Source organism: Equus przewalskii, chromosome 5 (genome assembly GCF_037783145.1).
Source record: "Equus przewalskii isolate Varuska chromosome 5, EquPr2, whole genome shotgun sequence".
Classification (NCBI taxonomy): domain Eukaryota; kingdom Metazoa; phylum Chordata; class Mammalia; order Perissodactyla; family Equidae; genus Equus; species Equus przewalskii.
This window is the reverse complement of record NC_091835.1, coordinates 53,252,054-53,272,114: the sequence shown is the minus strand read 5'-3', so window position 1 is coordinate 53,272,114 and position 20,061 is coordinate 53,252,054. Positions and strand designations below refer to the sequence as shown.

Sequence of the window (20,061 nt, the reverse complement as noted above, 5' to 3'; positions counted from 1 at the left end):
TGCAAATCTAATGAGACAAAGTCTTTTCTGAAATTAGCATTTCTTTTGTATAAAACATTTGATTTCAAGGACTTTTAGGACCTTGAATGATTTATTGATATTATTTCAACCAACACATGTCAAATCTTTTATTTCAGTATTATAAAGTTCAAGGTTTAGTAAATATAGAATTATTGAAGTAACTTTAATTCATGGTATGTTTGTGAACTACAAAGGATAATTCTTTTCCATTTTGCTTTCCTGTTTTAATGTTTATGCCCTTGTCTGGATGCTTTTTCATAAGCAATTTACTCATCCTACAAGTTCATCTCGAAGTGATGCTACCTGCTGTCCTGCTGCCTAAAAGAGTTATATTCCTCAGTGCTTCTTAAATACTTCCCAACCGCTAACCTTCGTACAAGGAGAGTCTGGGTCACTGGATACCACCAGCTGTCCATGTGGCTCCCTATTTCTTCCATTTGAATGCTGATACAGTCATTGCTTTGGCCACACCTTTATGTAACAAGAACGATAAGTTAACTCTTTTATAAAGAGGTTTAGAAGCAATATTTGGAGGCAGTTTTCTGATGTCAGTTTCAGATGAAAAGTAAATATTTTCTTTATATTATTTTGATTTTTGGAAAGTTATAGAAAATAATAGAAGTACTTATAAAGCCTATAGAAATTAAACTGTATTTTAGTTCATCTGAATATGTTCATGTAACTTGGTATAACTCAACATCTTTATATTTCTTATTTTAATGAAGTATAATTTCTAAACGAAATTGAGCATTTTATTTAAATAATTTTTTGCCATTCAATTTAGGGAATCCTTTCAGAGTATTTTTCTGTTCCTTCATATGTTGATCCTATATCCTAAATCCTTGTGCTTATTTGTGAGGAAATTAAAACATTGTAAAACACACACCTCCATTCATCAGAATAGGTCGTTGTTTTTGTCCTAATAGGTATTCGGGATTCTTAAAGCACCCTTTAAGGAGAAAGCAGGAGAAGGCTCAATGCTGAGACTTGAGGATTTGGGAGACCAAAGATACGCTCCCTACAAGTACATGCTGAGGCTGTGCTACCGCGTGCTGAGACATTCACAGCAGGACTACCGGAAAAATCAGGTCAGAGGGTGGCCCTCATTTTTACCTCTGTTTAACATTTAAGGAATGGGCAAGGTTCTTTGGTTATTGTTCTAAAACTTATAAAATAGGAATGGGAAATTCTGCTTTGCAATGAAATGTTTTGTATTGGCGGCACACAAAAATGACCTATAAGTATTTTTGAGTTGACATATGTATTTATTATTCCATATGAAATTGGAATCATTGAAGGAGAATATCTGAGTCTTTCGGTGTGCATGGTATTAGCTCCTGCTGGGCAGGCAGCATGCTGGATATAGTATGTATAGAGGAATGAGACATTTCTTGGCAGTTGTAGGAATATGCGAGGTAGCATTCAACACAGCATTCAAACCCAGCCTCTTCATCATCTCACTATTGCCTCTTAGTAGTTTGAAAGTTTTTTGGCAAGAAAAGATAATTTGCTTTGAGAAAAATGTGTTAAAGATACCATGGCTTTGAAATTCTGTTTAAAGATTAAGAAAAGGTCTAAAAAGAATATGTAAAACAGAGTTGCCAAAAGACAAATAATATGTCAAGGAGCAAGAGTAAGGAAGGAAACAATATAAATAAATCTTTAAATACTTTTTAATATAATCCTAGTTATAAACATCCTTCTTTTTAAATGAAACTGCTGTCATTGGAATTATATTTTCCAACTTCATTGCGTTTCTTTAAGATGGAAAAATAATGTAGGTAGGGTTGTTCTTATTTTATTGGAAGAAAAATTAAGTTCTAGAACATTAAATGACAGATCTTCAAGTGCTCAGAGAGTTAGCATCTTTGAAGCCCCCAATATGAAGGCCTATGTAATTCCGTGAAAGTCTGGGATGGAGCTGGGGCTATTCTTGACTTGGCCTCAGTTCTCTTCTTGGGTCTGGAAAGATGTGTTTTGCTAGACGGGCCACCACTCCACATACGAGCAACGCTGTATTAGAGAGATGAATTAACTGAAAAAATCAACAGGTCTAGAGAGTTTACCTGGTGTTCTCAGACCCACTGGGGCCCACGATGTGCACCATCCTCGATTGTGCTCGGCTTTTGGAAGGGTCCTGAGGAGCCCCCTGTCCACAGCACTGCCCTGTGCGTCAGAGCCAGGTCTCCCTGGGGTTGGTTGTTCTGCTAGCTTGTAGTTGGTTGTCCCGGCAGCACATCTAACCGGTGTCCTTTCTTAGTCCCCCAAAATCTGGCATACAGAGTTCTTTCTCACTCCTTTCCGCCTTAGCTGGGGCTTCGTGTGCCTAGGGTGCTGAGGTTTGTGCAGTGTCTCCTCCGAAAACAGTCATCCTTCTGACAAATAGACATACACACACGCACACGCGTACACACACACACACACACACACACGCCCCTGTGATTTCTCCTCTCCCTTGTTAGTTCACCCTGCCCAGTCACATCACTTCTCCAGGCAGTTTTATTCACTTTAAGATAGCTGCCTCCTGGGTTTCTTTAGAGCATATGACTGTGGGTGGGGCGCTCGTTCTGTCTTTTGGGATATCTCCCCAAGAGGTACATCATTGAGCTGACAAAAAAATAATCATCAACATTCATTGAGGGTTGGATATTATTTTCCCTTACGTTCTCTGTATGCTCCAATTGAATCTAAGTGATAATTGAAAATATTTTTCTCATTTTGATTGAATTCAGAATGCTTTGTATTAAGCATAAAGCAGCTTTCTGATACTTTTAGAACACGATTTTAAAATGTAAGCAGAAAGACTTTCTACTTTTTACATAATTTCCTTGTTTTCCTTTATTTTCACCTATATTTTATAGAGTCCTAATAGGGAGTTCTTTTGTGATTTAGTGCTAACCCAAGTCTTTAATGTTGAGTCTCTGTTTATTGTGATTTATAGAATTTAGTAACACCTCTAATTTCATTTTATTATTTATCAACATCTTGGTCTATTTATCACACATCTTGGAGGTTTGCCTTAGACTGGAGTATGATTACAATAATCGTAAAGGTGTATAAATCAATACATATCTTTAAAATGATACAGTAACAGAAGACATTTACTTTACTTAACTGGCTACCCAATATAAAGCCATCATTTTCAAAGGCCACAAAATTGCTGCCTAGAATATAATTAGATTTGTGCAACCAATATCATTTTCAGGGAATAGATAGGTTCCAGTAAATTATACCTAAGGCAAAACCACTTTCTAATCAATAAATTCTCCCATCATAGAAACAGAGATGCATTCCCAAGGAGAATTGCCACGAAATTGAAGTGAAAACTTTTGATTGTGGAAGGGGTTAAGCTCACCAGTTCTGTGGTTGTGTGAGATGTCTTGCTTATATACTGCATGTGGGAAATAAGCAAAAGTGGCTTGGAAAATAGGAGAGTTAGTGTGAAGAATAAAGAGCAGATTAAATGCATGATTGAAACTCCCCAATGGCTTTCTCTTGCTCTTAAAAACGTTTTTCTCCTCTACCATGGCTCATGAGGACCTACCTCTCCAGCTTCAGCTCTTGCTTTCCTCTCACTTACCATACTCAACTTACAATGGCTGGCTTTTGTTTATAGAACACAAAAAGCTTAGTTCTGCCACCCCAGGGCCTTTGTACTTGCTGCTCCCACTGCCTAGATGGCTTGTCTCCCTATGGCTGCCTCTTTTTTTTTTATCATTCCTATCATTTCATCATTTTAATCATTTGCATCCTAGCACAAATGTCACTGCTTCAGTGTCCACCCTATCTAAAGTTGCCCCTATTTCCATCCATCTGTTTGTTTCATTTCACTTACCAACATGTAAAATGATCAGATGTTTTGCTCATTTACTGCCTTTTTTCTCACTAGGGTGTGAACTCCATGAGAGCTTATCTATCTTGTTGTCTGCCATATTCCTAATTTCTTGAATAGTGTCTGGAATGGAGTAGACTTTCAAGAAATGTTATTGGATAAATAGATCTGATCAGTAAAGTGATTAACCATGTTATCTTGTTTGATAGCTTTTTAAAGATAAAAAGTGGTATGAAATTTTATCATTATTTTAAGGAGAAGGTTTAGTAGATTATTGTGGTATGTGTATGCAAAAACATCACTGGAAGTCCACCTGGGATCTTCATGTAACACTCTAGATCTCATGTCTCATGAACAAAATATCAGAGTCATTTTCTTCCTATAATTATGCTAAAATCATCGGTTATGCCTTTTAGTGAGAATTAGAAGAAGGGCCTCTGTCTGTTAGGCTGGTGAAATCCTTAGTTACCATGTCATAAAAATTTGTCATTTTAAACAGGTTTATTTTTGTTTTTCCCACATACACTGCAAGAGTGTATGCACCCATATTAAAACATATTTCTAGGTATATAATTTTCTGTTATAATTTAAATTTGGTATATGCTACTGTGTTTTCATTTCCTTTCTCAAAAAGTCCTGTTTATTGAAGAATTACTCGCTCGCTGTTCTGTTGACCATAATTTTTAGTGAGTTTTATGTTATGAATAAATTAGTGTTGCTAACCCTCCCAGAACCTGTTGTTTCTAAGCTCTTTGGCAGTGCATTCTGACAGTCTTTCTTCTTTACAGGAATATATTGCTAAGAATTTCTGTGTCATGCAGTCCCAGATTGGCTATGATATTTTGGCAGAAGATACCATAACAGCTTTGTTGCACAACAACAGAAAACTACTAGAGAAACATATCACAGCCAAAGAAATAGAAACATTTGTCAGTTTACTCAGGAGAAATCGCGAGCCAAGGTTTGGAGTGGTTCATGCAATTTTCTCTACTAGTGGGGATTGTGGCTTTTTGCTTTGTTTTTAGACCTTTTTAAAGTTTGAGTTCTTTCATATCACTAACTTGCATGGACAAATCTATATTGGGCTTCTTGCTATAATAATTATGTAGCTTAAAGAGATATTACTTCAAAGGATAACAAAACCCTTTATAGGCGTATTTAAATGTAATTGATTTTCCCTCTGACAAGTTAGGTTTTTATAGTGCTTTATAGTTTTTTTTTTGTGTGTGTGTGTGTGTGAGGAAGATTGGCCCTGAGCTTACATTTGTTGCCAATCTTCCTCTTTTTGCTTAAGGAAGATAGTCCCAGAGCTAACATCCGTCCCAGTCTTCCTGTGCTTTATATATGGGATGGTGCCACAGCGTGGCTTGATGAGCAGTGTGTAGGTCCGTGCCCAGGATCCAAACCTGTGAACCCTGGGCCACTGAAGCGAAGCATGCGAACTTAACCACTATGCCACGGGACTGGCCCTAGTTTTTAAAAATATATTTATATACATTGTCTCATTTAAATCCTCACACATTCTCATGAAGTGTACTTGTCATATATTATTATCCATATTTTAGAGATGAGAAAATAGAAGCCTAGAGAGCAACTCGCTCAAGAATACCCTAATAGTAAGGAATAGTATCCTAGGTAAATGAGGGGTTTCTGACTCTGTGTCAGGTTCTCTTTCTATTGCACCATGCTGCCTTATCTGGGAGAAATGAATGCAGGAAAGTCAAGCAGACTGACAAGTTTTCTTGACTAATTAATTAGCGCAGCAAATAAAAGTTAGAAGGTAGGAATGGGCCTCTGACTCAACCAGACCATACTCACTTTCATTAAGCGTGTTCTTTATTCCTATTTTACTCCATACACCATTAGCTTTGGTCTCCTTCTGTTTTGTTCTTCAGTTCCAGGGTGGTCTCACTTTAGGGCAGATAAATGATTTTCTAAACATACTAAGTCACAGTGCTGTGAGTTGAATATCACCAAATAACTACGTGTAAACTTTCATCCTTTTTTTAATACAAATACAAGATTTGTATTAAATATAAATAATTGGATGTTTAATTTTTTTCTGATGATGCAGTAGATAAGCAACACATTAGAAAAATGTTGCATGGAAGTAATATTAAAAATATATCTAAAAAGTTACCTTCATTATACCCCAAAGGATATTTTTCTTGTGATGATTTTATGAAATGCTTTTTCTTATTGTTCAACTTAATTCTTTTTCTCTTGCCAGATTTTTGGATTATTTATCAGATCTGTGTGTGTCTAATACCACCGCTATACCTGTAACTCAAGAACTCATCTGTAAATTTATGTTGAGCCCAGGCAATGCAGACATTCTCATTCAAACGAAGTAAGCCCAGATAATGGAGGCATCTTTTTTTTCATGTTTTGTAAGCATTGTAGTACCTTATCATATTTGTAAGTGAGCTTCTTAATAGATTTTGTGTGTGTATTTCAAGGCTGGTCTCAATGCAAGTAGACAACCCCATGGAGAGCTCCATCCTTCCAGATGACATTGATGATGAAGAGGTTTGGCTGTACTGGATTGACAGCAACAAGGAACCTCATGGCAAAGCTATCAGGCACCTTGCTCAAGAAGCAAAAGAAGGCACCAAAGCTGATTTAGAAGTTCTTACCTATTACAGGTAAAGTATTGTAGAGAATTGTAATTCTTAATCTCACACATTCATTGAGAGATGTTTCTCTGAAACGTTTAAAAGTCAGATATCTATGAAGAGGAAATTTAAAAAGCCATGTCAGAATTAGGGTAGCTGAAGTATTTAGAATTATTTAAAATATTCAAAATGAAAATTAACATCTAGGGGCTGGCCTGGTGGCACAGCGGTTAAGTTTGCGCACTCTGCTTTGGCGGCCTGGGTTTTGCCAGTTCGGATCCTGGGCGTGGACCTATGCACTGCTTATTAAGCCGTGCTGTGGCAGGCGTCCCATATATAAAGTAGAGGAAGATGGGCACAGATGTTAGCTCAAGGCCAATCTTCTTCAGCAGAAAGAGGAGGATTGGTGGCAGATGTTAGCTCAGGGCTAATCTTCCTCAAAAAAAAAAAAAAATTATCCGTGTTTTCTACATACACCACTTGCAATTTTCTGATTTTCCACTAATTTGGAATTGTTGTGCAGCAAAGGACTTTTTCCTGTTATTGATTGGAGTGGGTACAGATGAGAGACATCTTGGGATGTTAGGTAATGGAGTTGAGAAATGGAACTAGGGCTGGGGAAGCTGATCCAGCTGCAAAAGTGGCCTCAGAGAAAGTTAGCCAGTAGTTATGTGTATAGTGCTTATGAATATGTGGAGACCAAGGGCTTAAGAGAAACTGGTGTCTGTATTTATGAAAGTTCAGTGGTGACATACAGCAGCAGAAGTTCCAGTGGTAGTTTCCAGTGGTCTGTATATTGGGAAAAAGACCCTAGCTGGTGTCTTTGAATTTAAGCCCAAGGCAGAAGCCCTGGGCCAAGTTGGGCACAAATGACTGGAATCTGAACAAGGCAGAGAATGCCTCACGCTCCCTGGTTTCCATAGCTATCGCAGCTGTTCCAAAGCCAAAGGCTGATTCTTGATCTCAGAGGCTGATGAATGCAAGTGTCCTGAAGCCATTTGGATTGATCACATTGGATTGATCCCAAGTTCACAGCTTGGAAACTGAGTGGGTCTAAACTTAGAGTGCAGATATTAGAGTCTGGAGCTGAGTGGGACTGAGGAAGGCAGAGAGAGATGGTTTTGTGGGAGCTGTTATTCATAGCCTTCATACTTAGCGTATTTGTAAAATGACTCTCTCCACCAGACATATGTTGCTAGAACAAGTAACAGAAATTTTAACTGAATGGGCATAGAGACAGTTTCACTTGTGTGTTGTCATTTGATCACTTAACCTGCTACCAAAAGAATTTGACTCTAGTATCACATACACTTGGAAATATTGATATCACAAAAGTAGATACTGATTCATATTGTGATGTTTAAGAACTTTATCATGATAAGACAAATAATGTAACATGTTTAATATTTTCAAGGTACCAGCTAAACCTCTTTGCAAGGATGTGCTTGGATCGCCAGTATCTGGCTATAAACCAGATTTCAACGCAGCTCTCTGTTGATTTGATCCTCCGGTGTGTGTCGGATGAGAGCCTGCCGTTTGACCTCCGAGCATCTTTTTGTCGCCTCATGCTCCACATGCATGTTGACCGGGATCCCCAGGAATCCGTGGTGCCTGTTCGCTATGCCAGGCTCTGGACGGAAATCCCCACAAAGATCACAATTCATGAGTATGTTTGGAAAAATTCCTCCACGGCTTTAAATTCAACAGATGAACTCAAAATCAAAAGTCTTCAATTTTTGAAATGAAATATATGAAAAGGCATTTCTGTGTTCAAACTCAGTATCTTAATCTTCCAAATGCAAATAAGATACTGCACTCTTTTTTTGGAGAGTAAAATGACAACTCTTGATAATAGAAACATCATTCTGGAAACTGTTAAACAGATCATATTCATAATAGGAGTAACAATTTGTTGAGTGCTTAATATTATGGTGGACTCATTTAAGTGCTTTACCTGTGTCAACTCATTTCGCAATAGCACCATTTCACAATTGAAGACACAACATCTAGAAAGGTTAATTATTTTACCCAAGCTTAAATAGCCAGGAGGCTAGAGTATGTATATTTTCCTATTTTTAAATGATTACCGTCAATTTAACTTGCTTTATGTTCTTTCTGTCTTTCTAGATATGATTCTATAACAGACTCGTCCAGAAATGATATGAAGAGGAAATTTGCGCTGACGATGGAATTTGTCGAAGAATACTTGAAAGAAGTTGTAAATCAGCCCTTTCCTTTTGGAGATAAAGAAAAAAACAAACTGACATTTGAGGTATTTTTAAAAAACAATTCATTCGTGAGGTTATTCAATTTTCCCTGTCTAAAATTTGATGCATTGAACATCAAAGATTTTTCCCCTCTAATATTTAGGATGTTTTGGTAATTAGGTAGTTTTAGTTCATGAAGGTATGATTTCCTCTGCCATTGATTAAAAGATAGATTTGATGCTTTAATTATACCTGATGTCTGATACAAAATAGTTTATTTGTAATTATCTGTTAGATATTCTTTTCTTTCATGTTTTTTGGGTTTCATTCATTTGCGTAAACTTTATTGCATTTAATGAACAAAGACATTTTTGCATATTTATATTATGTTTGGATATATATTTTTTTCATTTCTGTAGAGGTGATATTTTTAACCTCATTAAACTGAATTGAAATACCTCTAGTTATAATATCATTTTGGGGCTATAGTGACTAGAGAAGATACCAGGACTTGATACCTGATATGTTAGGTGCCTACTGGTGTGTAACAAATCACCCCTAAACTTAGCAGCTTAAAACAACAAGCATTTATTATCTCACGGTTTCTGTGGGTCAGGCATCTGAGAGTGCTTAGTTGGGTGGTTCTGGCTCAGGGTTTCTTGGGAAGTTGTAATCCACCTGTTGATGGGGGTTGCAATCACCTGGGGCTAGATGATTTGTTTGTAAGCTCACTCACATGGTTGTTGCTGGCCGTACTTCCTTGCTGGCCGTTGACTAGACAGCTCATTTTCTTGCCATGGGGGCTTTCTGTAGGCTGCCTTAATGTCCTTACAGCATGGCAAAGGCTTCCCTGCAGACATTTGAGAAGGAGAAAGTCCAAGATGGAAGTTGTGGTCTTCTATAACCTAATCTTGGGATAGACATGCCATCGCTTCTGCTGTATTCTGCTGGTCCCACAGGCTAACTGTGGTGCATTGTGGAAGGAGACCATACATTGGGGGCCATTTTGGAAGCTGGCTCTCACACCTAGTATGTCCTATGGCATCCAGAAGACCACAACCAGCATAGGGACATATATTTCTGGAGAAATTTCATGAATAGTATCCATTTATTAAAGTAATTCATTAATGTGACCATTTATTAAGTGGTATCCTGTTGACTTTAATAATATTAGTTAGTATTAATATTTAGTTAAAAAGTAAATCATTCTAATGTAAACTTCTTTAACCACCTTAATGCACTTAAAATCTTGTCTTCTTGGTTTTTTGCTGACTATTGACCAGACACCTCATCTTCTTGTCACATGACCCTCTGATGGGGTGGATGAGCCAATCTTAGTGGGATTTAATTCTAAATTTGAATAAATCAGAGTTCAGTGGTTGCTTTTGCAGGTATTTTAATTTCTAGGTGTTAAGAAATGACAAAGTTCAGAAATAGCTGTACTAATTTAAATAATAAAAGTCAGTATTAATTTCAGTTCCTAATGTTTTTCTTTTCTTTCCCATCCTCCCCTTCCTTTTTTATTAAGGTGGTCCACTTGGCTCGGAATCTTATATACTTTGGATTTTATAGTTTCAGTGAATTATTAAGGCTAACAAGAACACTTCTGGCTATCCTAGATATTGTACAGGCCCCCATGTCATCATATTTTGAAAGATTAAGCAAATTTCAAGATGGAGGTAAGAATCTTTGAGGAAAGTTATAATCTTTTTGGTATTACTTGGAGGTAAGATAAGAAACAAATCGATAGGGAAATGGTTGTTAATGTGTACCTGCTAACATGTATGTCCAAATAAAAAGTAATCCTATGATAGGATTGGGTGATAATAGGCTGGATTTACAAACATGCTTCTTTGTTTTTTTTTTTTTTTAAAGATTTTATTTTTTTCCTTTTTCTCCCCAAAGCCCCCCAGTACATAGTTGTATATTCTTCGTTGTGGGTCCTTCTAGTTGTGGCATGTGGGACGCTGCCTCAGTGTGGCTTGATGAGCAGTGCCGTGTCCGCGCCCAGGATTCGAACCAACGAAACACTGGGCCACCTGCAGCGGAGTGCGCTAACTTAACCACTCGGCCACGGGGCCAGCCCCCATGCTTCTTTGTTTTTAAAGCTAAAGTTTGAAAGACAAATTCGTAAGATCAATGAGTTTCATCTTTAGGAACTAACATTATGGCCAATCCACTAGTGAAGATATGATGTGTCAAAAAAATAAAAACACCTTAATATTTGTGATCATCATCCTATGAGTCATATGCTAGCTATGCTTCATAGCAGGGCATAGAAAAATGCAAAGAATGGGGACTCTAAGGATCGTACCAGAGAAGCAGTGAATGCAAAGCCAATGTGGACAGCAGTAGAGTGAAGTGGATAAGAGAATTGGCTTTTAAGTCAGAGTGCCTGTATTCAAATCCTGCCTTTACTACTTATTACCTTAGGCGAGATGCTTAACTCCCCTAAGAGTTTCTTCTCTCATCTGAGATATGAAGAGGATAATAATAATATCTTCCTCACAGTTTCCTTGTGAGAATTAAGTGAATGTATACAGTATATTCAAAGCACTTACAACAGTGTCTGTCTCATAACTGAATTAAAAAATTTTTTGATGGTGATTGTCTTAGGTTGGATGACCTGAAAATACCCTGAGGTAGAGAATTGTTTGCGTGAGGTATATTAAAGAGTGCATGCAGAACAAACACCTGTAAGGAAGTGAGGAAGGTAGCACTGGGTAGACAGAGGAGCTGATCCACAGTGCAGTTAGAACTGAGATGTCAGCTGATCCTACTGGGAGCTCTGGAGCTGGGATGGCCCTTCAGCGTTGTCACAGATTAAGGCAAAGGGGATGAGCCTTGGATCCTTGCATCAGCCAACCGTTGGCTGTGGACTTCATCATGGAGGGGTGTGTAGCCTGTAGCCTTGGATAAGGCAGTTCCCTTTGGCCAAGGTTCACTCCTGGTGAGAGGCACAGCTCTGAGAAGTCAGCAACCATGATGCCCAGGAACTGGGGCTCTAGGTGCCTCAGCTCTAAAGAGGAGAGATGAGTGGAGCACAACGTATCCATTACAGTATCCACTACAGGATTAAAAAAGTAAAACCAGAAAACTAATTTCAGATATAAGGAAGGAATATCTGGTTAAGAATTATAAATGAGGAATTTCCAGGTAACTGAAGTAATTAATCGCTGCTGCCTAAGTCTCCATTCCTTTTACATCTTCCGAAAATTTGTACAGATCAAAAGAGGCAAATTAAACCAGAGAAATCCCTCACCTTCAGCAGGACTAGAAGACAGAGGACAGTACAAACTTCAGTTATTAAGTAAGAAAGTAACATCAGTTTTCAATAGAGCCATCTCACAAGTTCTTACTGTAAGCCTTTGTGGATGGTTAGGCGGATCTGGGAAAAATGTATGGAAGAGACAAGAAAGGATTGTATGCAAATGACACTCAGAAAGAGAAAGTCTAGCCTAAGTGTGAAAATACTGAAAGAGAATCCAGGTAGATGGGAGCACTGAGTAAAGAGGAAGAGACTTAAAGGTACACAGGTAGCAGTTGTGGAAAAGCTATGCTTCTATGATGACAAGGTTAAGAGTAAGGGAGAGCACCTTTTGGAGTCTTGTTGGTGAAGGGAAAAAGAAGCAAGATGGGGAAATCCTGAATACCACAAGATCAAAGAAAACCAAAAAATTGGAGGCAATATGATTCCTTTTGCGTTGCCCCCCACCAAAACCCAAACTGTAAAGAAATTGCACTTCATGACTCTGACAGGAGAGGGTGCTCTTGATCTAAAGATCATGTCAACCAGCTCATATTGTCAACCTTGTCCAAGAAATGGATAAATGAACTCATCATCTATATGAAATGACTATAAGATAAAAACAGAATGGAGAATGAAAACATTTCAGTTGGTGGAAATTCCTCTCTGAAAAGCAACCATGAAAGAGAAGAAAATTGTAACATTGTAACATGACACTCTAAACTGGATTAAATATCTTCAAATAAACTTTGGGATATAAAAAACACGTTGAATCATAAATTCAAAAACTAAGATTAGAAATGGACCAAAAAGCCAGGGAGAAATGAAATGAAAGTTGATTGGACTCAGGAAAGAAATAGAATAAAATGGTAGACTTTATTTCTTTTTTAGAATTATATATTAATTACGAGGTATCAAAAGGAGAGCGGATTTTGAATGAAAGTGTAAGAAGCAACATTTAAGAAAAGTGAGAACAATGATGAGAATGTCAGTGATATAAAGAAACAGGTAAAAAAAAGTCGGAGAGAAAGTGGTTGAAACAGACAAAAGGCAAAGAAGAGCCATCATGTGAATAATTGGAGTCCCTGAAGAGGAAAAACCAAACAATGGAACAGAAAGATATTTAAAATTACAATCCAAGAAAACGTTCTGTAAATAAAAGATCACCTGAATTCTACATGGTGAAATTGTGCAGAATGGTAATCTCCAAGACATAGCCTGGTAAAACTATTATATATAATATACATTCAGAGAAAGTGGAGAGGAGGAGAGGGAGGCACTATGAGAGCAGGTGGAGAAAAAAGGAAAGGAAAGATGCTTCCTGGTATGATGCTTATACAATGTCCACTTTACTTTCAACTAAACCATTCTCAATAAGTTAGAAGTTGATCTTGACGTTTGATTTTTAGTGCTTATGGTCTGCTTTCAGACTATAAAAACAGTATAAAAAACAGTGTTTTTTACCATAAAAAGCAGAATTTTCTTCCTCTGAAAATTTGCAGATGTCTTGTTTGCACTCTTCACCGTCCTGTCCATGTTTATCCTCTAAGACACATTGTTTTACTCTTTTACATTTTTTATAATTCTCATATTTTCTCATGAACTCCAGTCACCTCTCGATACCTAAATCATTCTTTCAGCTACCTGAGAACGATTAATTAATTTGTTCAGTAAGCAACTGTTGTATGCCAGACACTGTTCTAGTCACTGGGAATAAACAATGGACAAGATAAACAAAGTCCTTAGCTACAAGGAGGATTGATAATAAATAAATAGACAAAACCCCGCCTCTCCCCTTGTTGGAGGAGATGGTCAGATACTAAACAAATGAATATACACTGTAACATTAGCAAACACGTTGAAGAAAAATAAAGTAGGACAACGTGGGGAATGATGAAGTAAGAGAGGGGCAGTTATTTTTGGCTGGGATGGACTGAACAACCTCTCTGACATTTGAGCAGAGAGCTACCTGCATCAAGGAAGACAGTCCTGAGGCAGAATAAGTTTGGTAGGTGTGAGGAGCAGCAGGAAGGCCGTTTGGCCGAGGTAAAGTGAGATAAGGGGAGAAGAGTAGGAGAGAAGGTCGGAGAATCCCGGATTGTAGAGATGTGCAGACCTTTGAATTTGAATGTTGTTCTGAGTTTGATGGACAACCTTCGGAGAGATTTGAGAAGGGATTGATATGATCTGGTGACTTTGGCTGCTGAGTGGAGAACAGAGGATATCTGTGTGGGTATAGTGTTGGGAAGACCATAGTTAGAAGGCTGTTGAGGAATTGGATGATGGTATTTAAATAGGATGGTACTGGTAGAAGTGGTGAGAAGGGATGAATTTATAATTTTATAGTCTTAACTGATAGAACTTGGATGTGGAATGGGACATAAAGAAGAGAGCCAAAGGTTCCTAGGTTTTGAATCAGCAGCTGGGTGATTGTGGTAGTATTTATTGAGGTGGGAAAGACTAGCAGATGAGTGGAGTTGAGGGAAAATTAGGATTTCTGTTTGGGCCTGTTAGGTTTCAAATGCCTAGTAGGCATCTAAGTGGAGATGTTATGTCAATAGTTGGATGTGGGAGTGAACTTAGTGTTTTCTCAGGGTAGGAAATATAAATGTGAGAATCAGTGCATGGGAGACCTTCAAAATATCAGACTGGATAAGATCACTTAGGGAATGATTGTTCATTGGGAAGAAATGAAGTCTAAAGATTGAATCCTGGGATGTTCCAACATTGAGCCATGAGATGGAGAAGGACCCAGCAAAAGAGATTAGGACAGAGCAGCCGGTGAGTAAAGAGGAACACCAGGAGAATGTGATGTCTTGGAAGCCAAAGGAAAAGTAACGCTAAGTAATTTAATTGTTTGTTGACTTTTATAAATACACTTCCTAGATAGCTAATATTCATCAAGGACTCTGTGCTAAGTGGTACTCTGTGTGTGAAGGATTACCTTCCATGTAGTGTGACTTGGCCTTAGCCATGACACACGCAATTTTACTCCATTATTAAAATATGGAACACCATAATTTTACTCCAATGTTAACAATGAATCATGATAGTTTTTATTAGCCAATTACATTTCTCTAAGAAACTTCTTGTTGTGTTGATAGGAAATATTTATATATGTACTGTATGAAACAAGACTCAGAGATTTCTTCCTTTTGAGAGTGGAATGTCATGTAGAGCAGCATCTCTTTATTTGGGGAAATGCATTTTCCTAATTTGTGGATTTTGGCTAGATTTTTGGAATCTGAAAGGATATGCTTATCCCCCTATATAGTAGTAAATACCCAAGAAATCTCTATTCTAGTTCTTGATGTGTTGAAGCTAATTTGAACTTAAGGACCATAGTTTTCAGATCACTTCTCTTGATATCTGCAAATCAGAGGGTAAATTATTTTTTTATACATTCCTGTGATTGGGTACATGATGTAAACTGTGAGAAAATATAATTTGTTGTTCAGCATGATTTGATAACAATTGTAGTTATACTATAGATAATACCTCTGAAAGAAGTTGTTATAGTGGGCTTTCTTCATTCCTCTCAACTCTAAAAGTCCTTCTCAGGGAATCCTTTTTGCTTTTACTAACATTAAATGTTTATTTAATGTTATTAACTTGCAAACGTTTGGAAGAACAATGCTTTTATAGTGAAATACTCCAATCTAGATTTCTTTGGAGCATATCTATAACCTGCAAGACAAAAAAGGAAGGTGCTATATGTTTTGTCAATGTTACCTTGAGGTGCATTTGAAAAAGTGAATATGTGGCTTTATTTATATCATATAAAATAGAAAAGAATGTGCCTCACAGGGATACATTATTTTCCATAAAGTTGCCAATAATGCGAATGTAATGGAATTATGCATGGATTTCAGATTGTTCTGTCAAAAGTTTTCTTTTAAAGTACCAATATAGAAAAGCATATTCAGGGAGATAATAACTTGCCTAAGATCCATTTGTAAGTTAGTGGCATTGCTAAGAATTAAAGTGCAAGAAATTAGTCTTCCTATCCTTTGTACCACTTAGATTATTTATTAGTCCAATGATCTAATATTTTAGAAAAATTGTTGTTGAAGTTAGAATTTTGTTTCATAATACTTTTTAAGTTTAGACTTATGGAGGGGATCATTTTAATAGATATTCTTTATGCTGAGTAAACAAAATACAGAGTTTAAAATTTAAAAAAAGTGGGACAAAGCAATGTTATATGCCTCTAAATGTGATGCACTGAGGACGCAACTTCACCTATTTTGTATTCATGATCTCCCACTAATCATGAGGAATTATCAGACAAGTACGAATTGTGGGATATTTTATAGAACAACTGGCTTGAACTTTTCAAAAATTTCAGTTCCATGAGAGATAAAGAAAGATTGAGAAACTATTCCAGATTAAAGGAGATTAAAGAAACATGACAATTAGATACAGTATTTGGGATCAGAAAAAATGTTACCTGCAGAAGACATTATTGGCACAGTTGGTGAAATTGCAATATGAATTTTATATTAGGTTGTAGTATTATGTCAGTTAGATTTCCTGAATTTTATAATTATATTGTGGTTATGTAAGACAAGGTACTTGTTTTTGGCAAATATATGCTGAAGAATTGAGAGTTAAAAGGTCATGATGTTTAGAACTAATTCTCAAATAGTACAAGAAAGATATAATATATATATGTAAAGAGAGAGTGAGAGAGGGCACAAATGTGGCAGAATTTGTGAATCTAATAAATGTGGGCAGAAGGTATTATGGAATGAGTTCTTGGTACTCTCTTGCAACTCTTCCCATAAATTTGAAAGTATTTCAAAATGAGAAAGTTAATAACTTAAATAATTAGCCAAGTAGGAAAATGATTTATTTTATGTAAGACAACACTTCAGACTTAAAGGATTACCTTACAATTCTACTAGGAGGTGTGTTAGTATAGCTGAGTTCTGTTAAACTATAAATTCCTAACAAAAGTTCTGTGAGACTCTATAAATTCTTAACAAAAGAAGCAAGAGAGAACACATTTCTGGAATCTCCAAATGTGGAGACAGGATTGTCAGGCCTGGGAAAAATTCCTGTGGTACAGGGTGAGACAGAGGTTGATGCCAGAGAGGAAATCCCAGATTACGGAAAGTACCTGGTGAAAAAAAAGAACATTTCTTTTAAAGGACAACTCATAGGAGTCATAGCATGTTGCCACATTACAATACCCAGTGTATCATCATCTTGGCTTTTTTATATTCACGTGATTTTGATTCTCTTTCCTTATTTTAGTGAAACTTTATTTTCAATTGGAAGTCATTTGTAAGGCATATTTTTAAAAAATAGGGAGTAATTCTGTAAGCATTGTTGCTAGACAAACCAGTCCCTTTAAGTCAGTGATAACAGTTTTCTTTTCTTATACCACGTCTGGAAAATTTTGTGCAATAGAACCAGGTCTTTTTTTATCCTTCTGATCTACTTACCACTTACTAATTCTGCTCCAGCACAGTTGGGGTTGGACATTCAGAGAAATGTGTTTGCTAGTTGTTTGGCAGGTCAGACCCAAGGAGCCGGAAGAAGAGGTGTGTCTGGAAGGAAAAGGCTTCTGTTCCCGGAGTTCCATTTCGTGCGGCCTCCGTGGCGCCTGCCTCAAATGGGGTGTGCACACACAGCATTCATTTATCTTTCTGGGAAATCCTGTGGGTTTAGATGTCAGTGATTAGCATTTGAGGCAATGGGGATGGCTGGCTTGGAAAGTGGCTGTTACCGAAGTTTTCCTTTTCTGGGTCCTTGGTGATGGTGCAGCTCACCTCCGTGTCCCTGTGAGTTGTCCTCATCCTAGAGCTGGTTGAGGGGCTGAGTCTAGCTCCCGGGCTGTGACTGCTCCCCCATCACAGTGGCTTTCAGTCGGCATGCTCAGCAGAAATTGCTAGGCTCTGAAGCAGCTTTTCATTTTTGTGCCCTAGAGGCAGTCCATTAAGAAAATGATCCAGGCATTTTCCCAGGGAGACACAGGGAGCTGGCATGGCCCTGTCCTGTGCTGTAGTGAAACAGAAGATCCTAATCTTCAGAACTATCAATCCAGTACCTTTCATTGGCTATGTACTTGCTTAAGAAAAGCAATATTGTTTTTAAACAAATGTATTCCCTCTCAGCAGGCTATGTTGTTGACTCAATTTGCTTTGCCTAATACCCATCATTTGCTCTCAGTGATTTAAAAATGCACAGGCACCATTCAGTGTAATTGATCTTTCGGGTTGAAGGATTATGTCAAGCAGTGCCCTTCTTTGTTGTGTATAGAAGTTAAAAGTAAATGCATACGCTGGCGGAAAAACTGGATATTTTCAATATACTCTCGAAAGTGCATTCCATTTAAAAAATGATACATTTTTTTCTCTTTATGCTTGCTGAAGGATTTGTAATCCAAGGATTGATACTACTACTAAATAAGATCACTTTTTACAGCAGGTGGGTATATTTTGTTGTCCTGGAGAGTCATTTAAATCCTCGGGGACAAATGTGAATACTACTTACACATTCCTCTAACGAGCAAAATAACATGGGAACTCTGGATGGTGAGAGTATCATCTCCATTTGAACGGAGTATAGAAATGGTTTGGGTCTAATTCATTATTTAGTTATCCCAACAATATTCTTCCACTTATCTGTTTGTCGTTGGAATGGAACTGGGGTTCAAATTTAACCCTCTGACACGGCGCTGTAAAATCATAACCACTGAGTAACATTTAGGCCTAGTTAGGGTGTCTAGGCCACCACGATCATTTCTTTTCACAACTGTCTCCCTGCCCTTGAACTCACCGCAATTTGAAAAGGCAATATATCGGAAAACTAGCAAAAGACCAAACAAGAGCTGACTAGTTTCTTTTTATCTTCTATCATTTTGCTTTTTCACAGCTCCAGATTCTTAGGTGTTTCCATCCAACTCCCAGAAATGTGGGCCTGTTTATAGTCGGTAATCAGATAATCACTTTCGTTGGCCTATATGTTATAATGTTGAAAATGGGAAATCAGTTAAAAAAAAGTCAATAGAAACTTCCACTTACTTTTAGGATTTCCTTTCCTTAGAGGTTCCAGGTTAGGAGCCGAAGTGCCTTTGGTCTTAGAGAATAAGGTAGAGGTAACCCTGACAGCCTGAAATTATCTTTCTGCCCTAAAAAGATTCCAGCTGCACGGGATGACTTATAACCCTGTGGGCCCAACCCTTATAGGGAAGAGAGAAGCAGGGAGGGTAGTGAGAGGCACTTTGGATATATGTATATCCAGGAGCACCCCTTACCCCAGAAGGTTTGGGGAAGAGAGTAAGGGCATGCTAACTCTCCATCCAGTGGCAAAGAATCAGCTGCTTCTTTAATTTTTTTTTTTTTTTTTTTTTGCCCTGGCAGAGATTTCACATGATCCACCTTGAAATGCTTTTTCTGGCAGCATAGTTGCTATTAAAAAGGAGAAGGGAAATTGAGATGGGAGGTGGAGCAGAGACATTTTTTAATATTGTTACATGGGTGGGAAAGGAAGAAAATATTTGCAGGCCAAAAGTCTGCCAGAAAATAGTTTCTTCCTCTGTGAAATTAGGAGGTTAGTCTAAATGTGATCTTTACAGTCTCTTTCAGTTCAAAACTGTGATTCTTCAAAGATTCGTATGTAATTTTTATTCGCTCTTGGCATCCTTTTTAATATGTGTGTTGCAAATCACTCCTTTTAACAAATATCCATGAAGCATATCTCCTGGTTAATAGCTAAGATTGCTCATTGGAAAGACATCAGCTAGAATGCCTTGAAACCAGAAGCCTTGGTTCACTTAAAATAAAACATCGAATGTCACAAAAAAAGCAAGCAAGCAAGCAAGCAAGCAAGAAGGACTTACCTGGATGCAAGGTGGGGCTCTGAGGAGGTGTTGTGGAGGTGTGGGATAAGAAAGAACAGAAACAAGCTTTGGTACAGGGACCATAACTGAAGAGCAAGTACGGAAGGTACAAGGCAGCTTCATTTTAAGAACTCTCTGCAGTGTTCCTTCATCTTTGAATTTTTTGTCTGACTGAGCTCTTTTCGGGTCTCTGTGAAGGATTTAAGAATGCAGTGGCGTCCACAGTGTTCAGAAGTGTCGGCAAGGTTTACTTGCAAGGGGAAGACCCACAATTAGCAGTCATCATTTGA

At 37.6% G+C, this 20,061-nt stretch overlaps 1 protein-coding gene and 1 long non-coding RNA gene across 3 annotated transcripts in view; one reads left to right on the top strand and one right to left on the bottom strand.

Moving 5' to 3' along the window:
- Window positions 1-20,061, top strand: part of ITPR2 (inositol 1,4,5-trisphosphate receptor type 2) — a 473,043-nt gene that overhangs the window by 139,898 nt on the left and 313,084 nt on the right. For both annotated transcript variants that reach the window (XM_070620853.1, XM_070620852.1), the window contains exons 15-21: window positions 948-1,109; window positions 4,642-4,814; window positions 6,084-6,203; window positions 6,313-6,498; window positions 7,883-8,134; window positions 8,596-8,740; window positions 10,204-10,354. In XM_070620853.1, the coding sequence (XP_070476954.1) occupies window positions 948-1,109; window positions 4,642-4,814; window positions 6,084-6,203; window positions 6,313-6,498; window positions 7,883-8,134; window positions 8,596-8,740; window positions 10,204-10,354 (1,189 nt within the window). The remainder of the gene's footprint in view (window positions 1-947; window positions 1,110-4,641; window positions 4,815-6,083; window positions 6,204-6,312; window positions 6,499-7,882; window positions 8,135-8,595; window positions 8,741-10,203; window positions 10,355-20,061) is intronic.
- On the bottom strand, window positions 16,741-17,625 carry LOC139083534 (uncharacterized). The gene is made up of 2 exons (XR_011540337.1): window positions 17,373-17,625; window positions 16,741-17,044 (listed from the first exon to the last, which is right to left on the bottom strand). It is a non-coding gene; the product is annotated as an uncharacterized lncRNA (long non-coding RNA).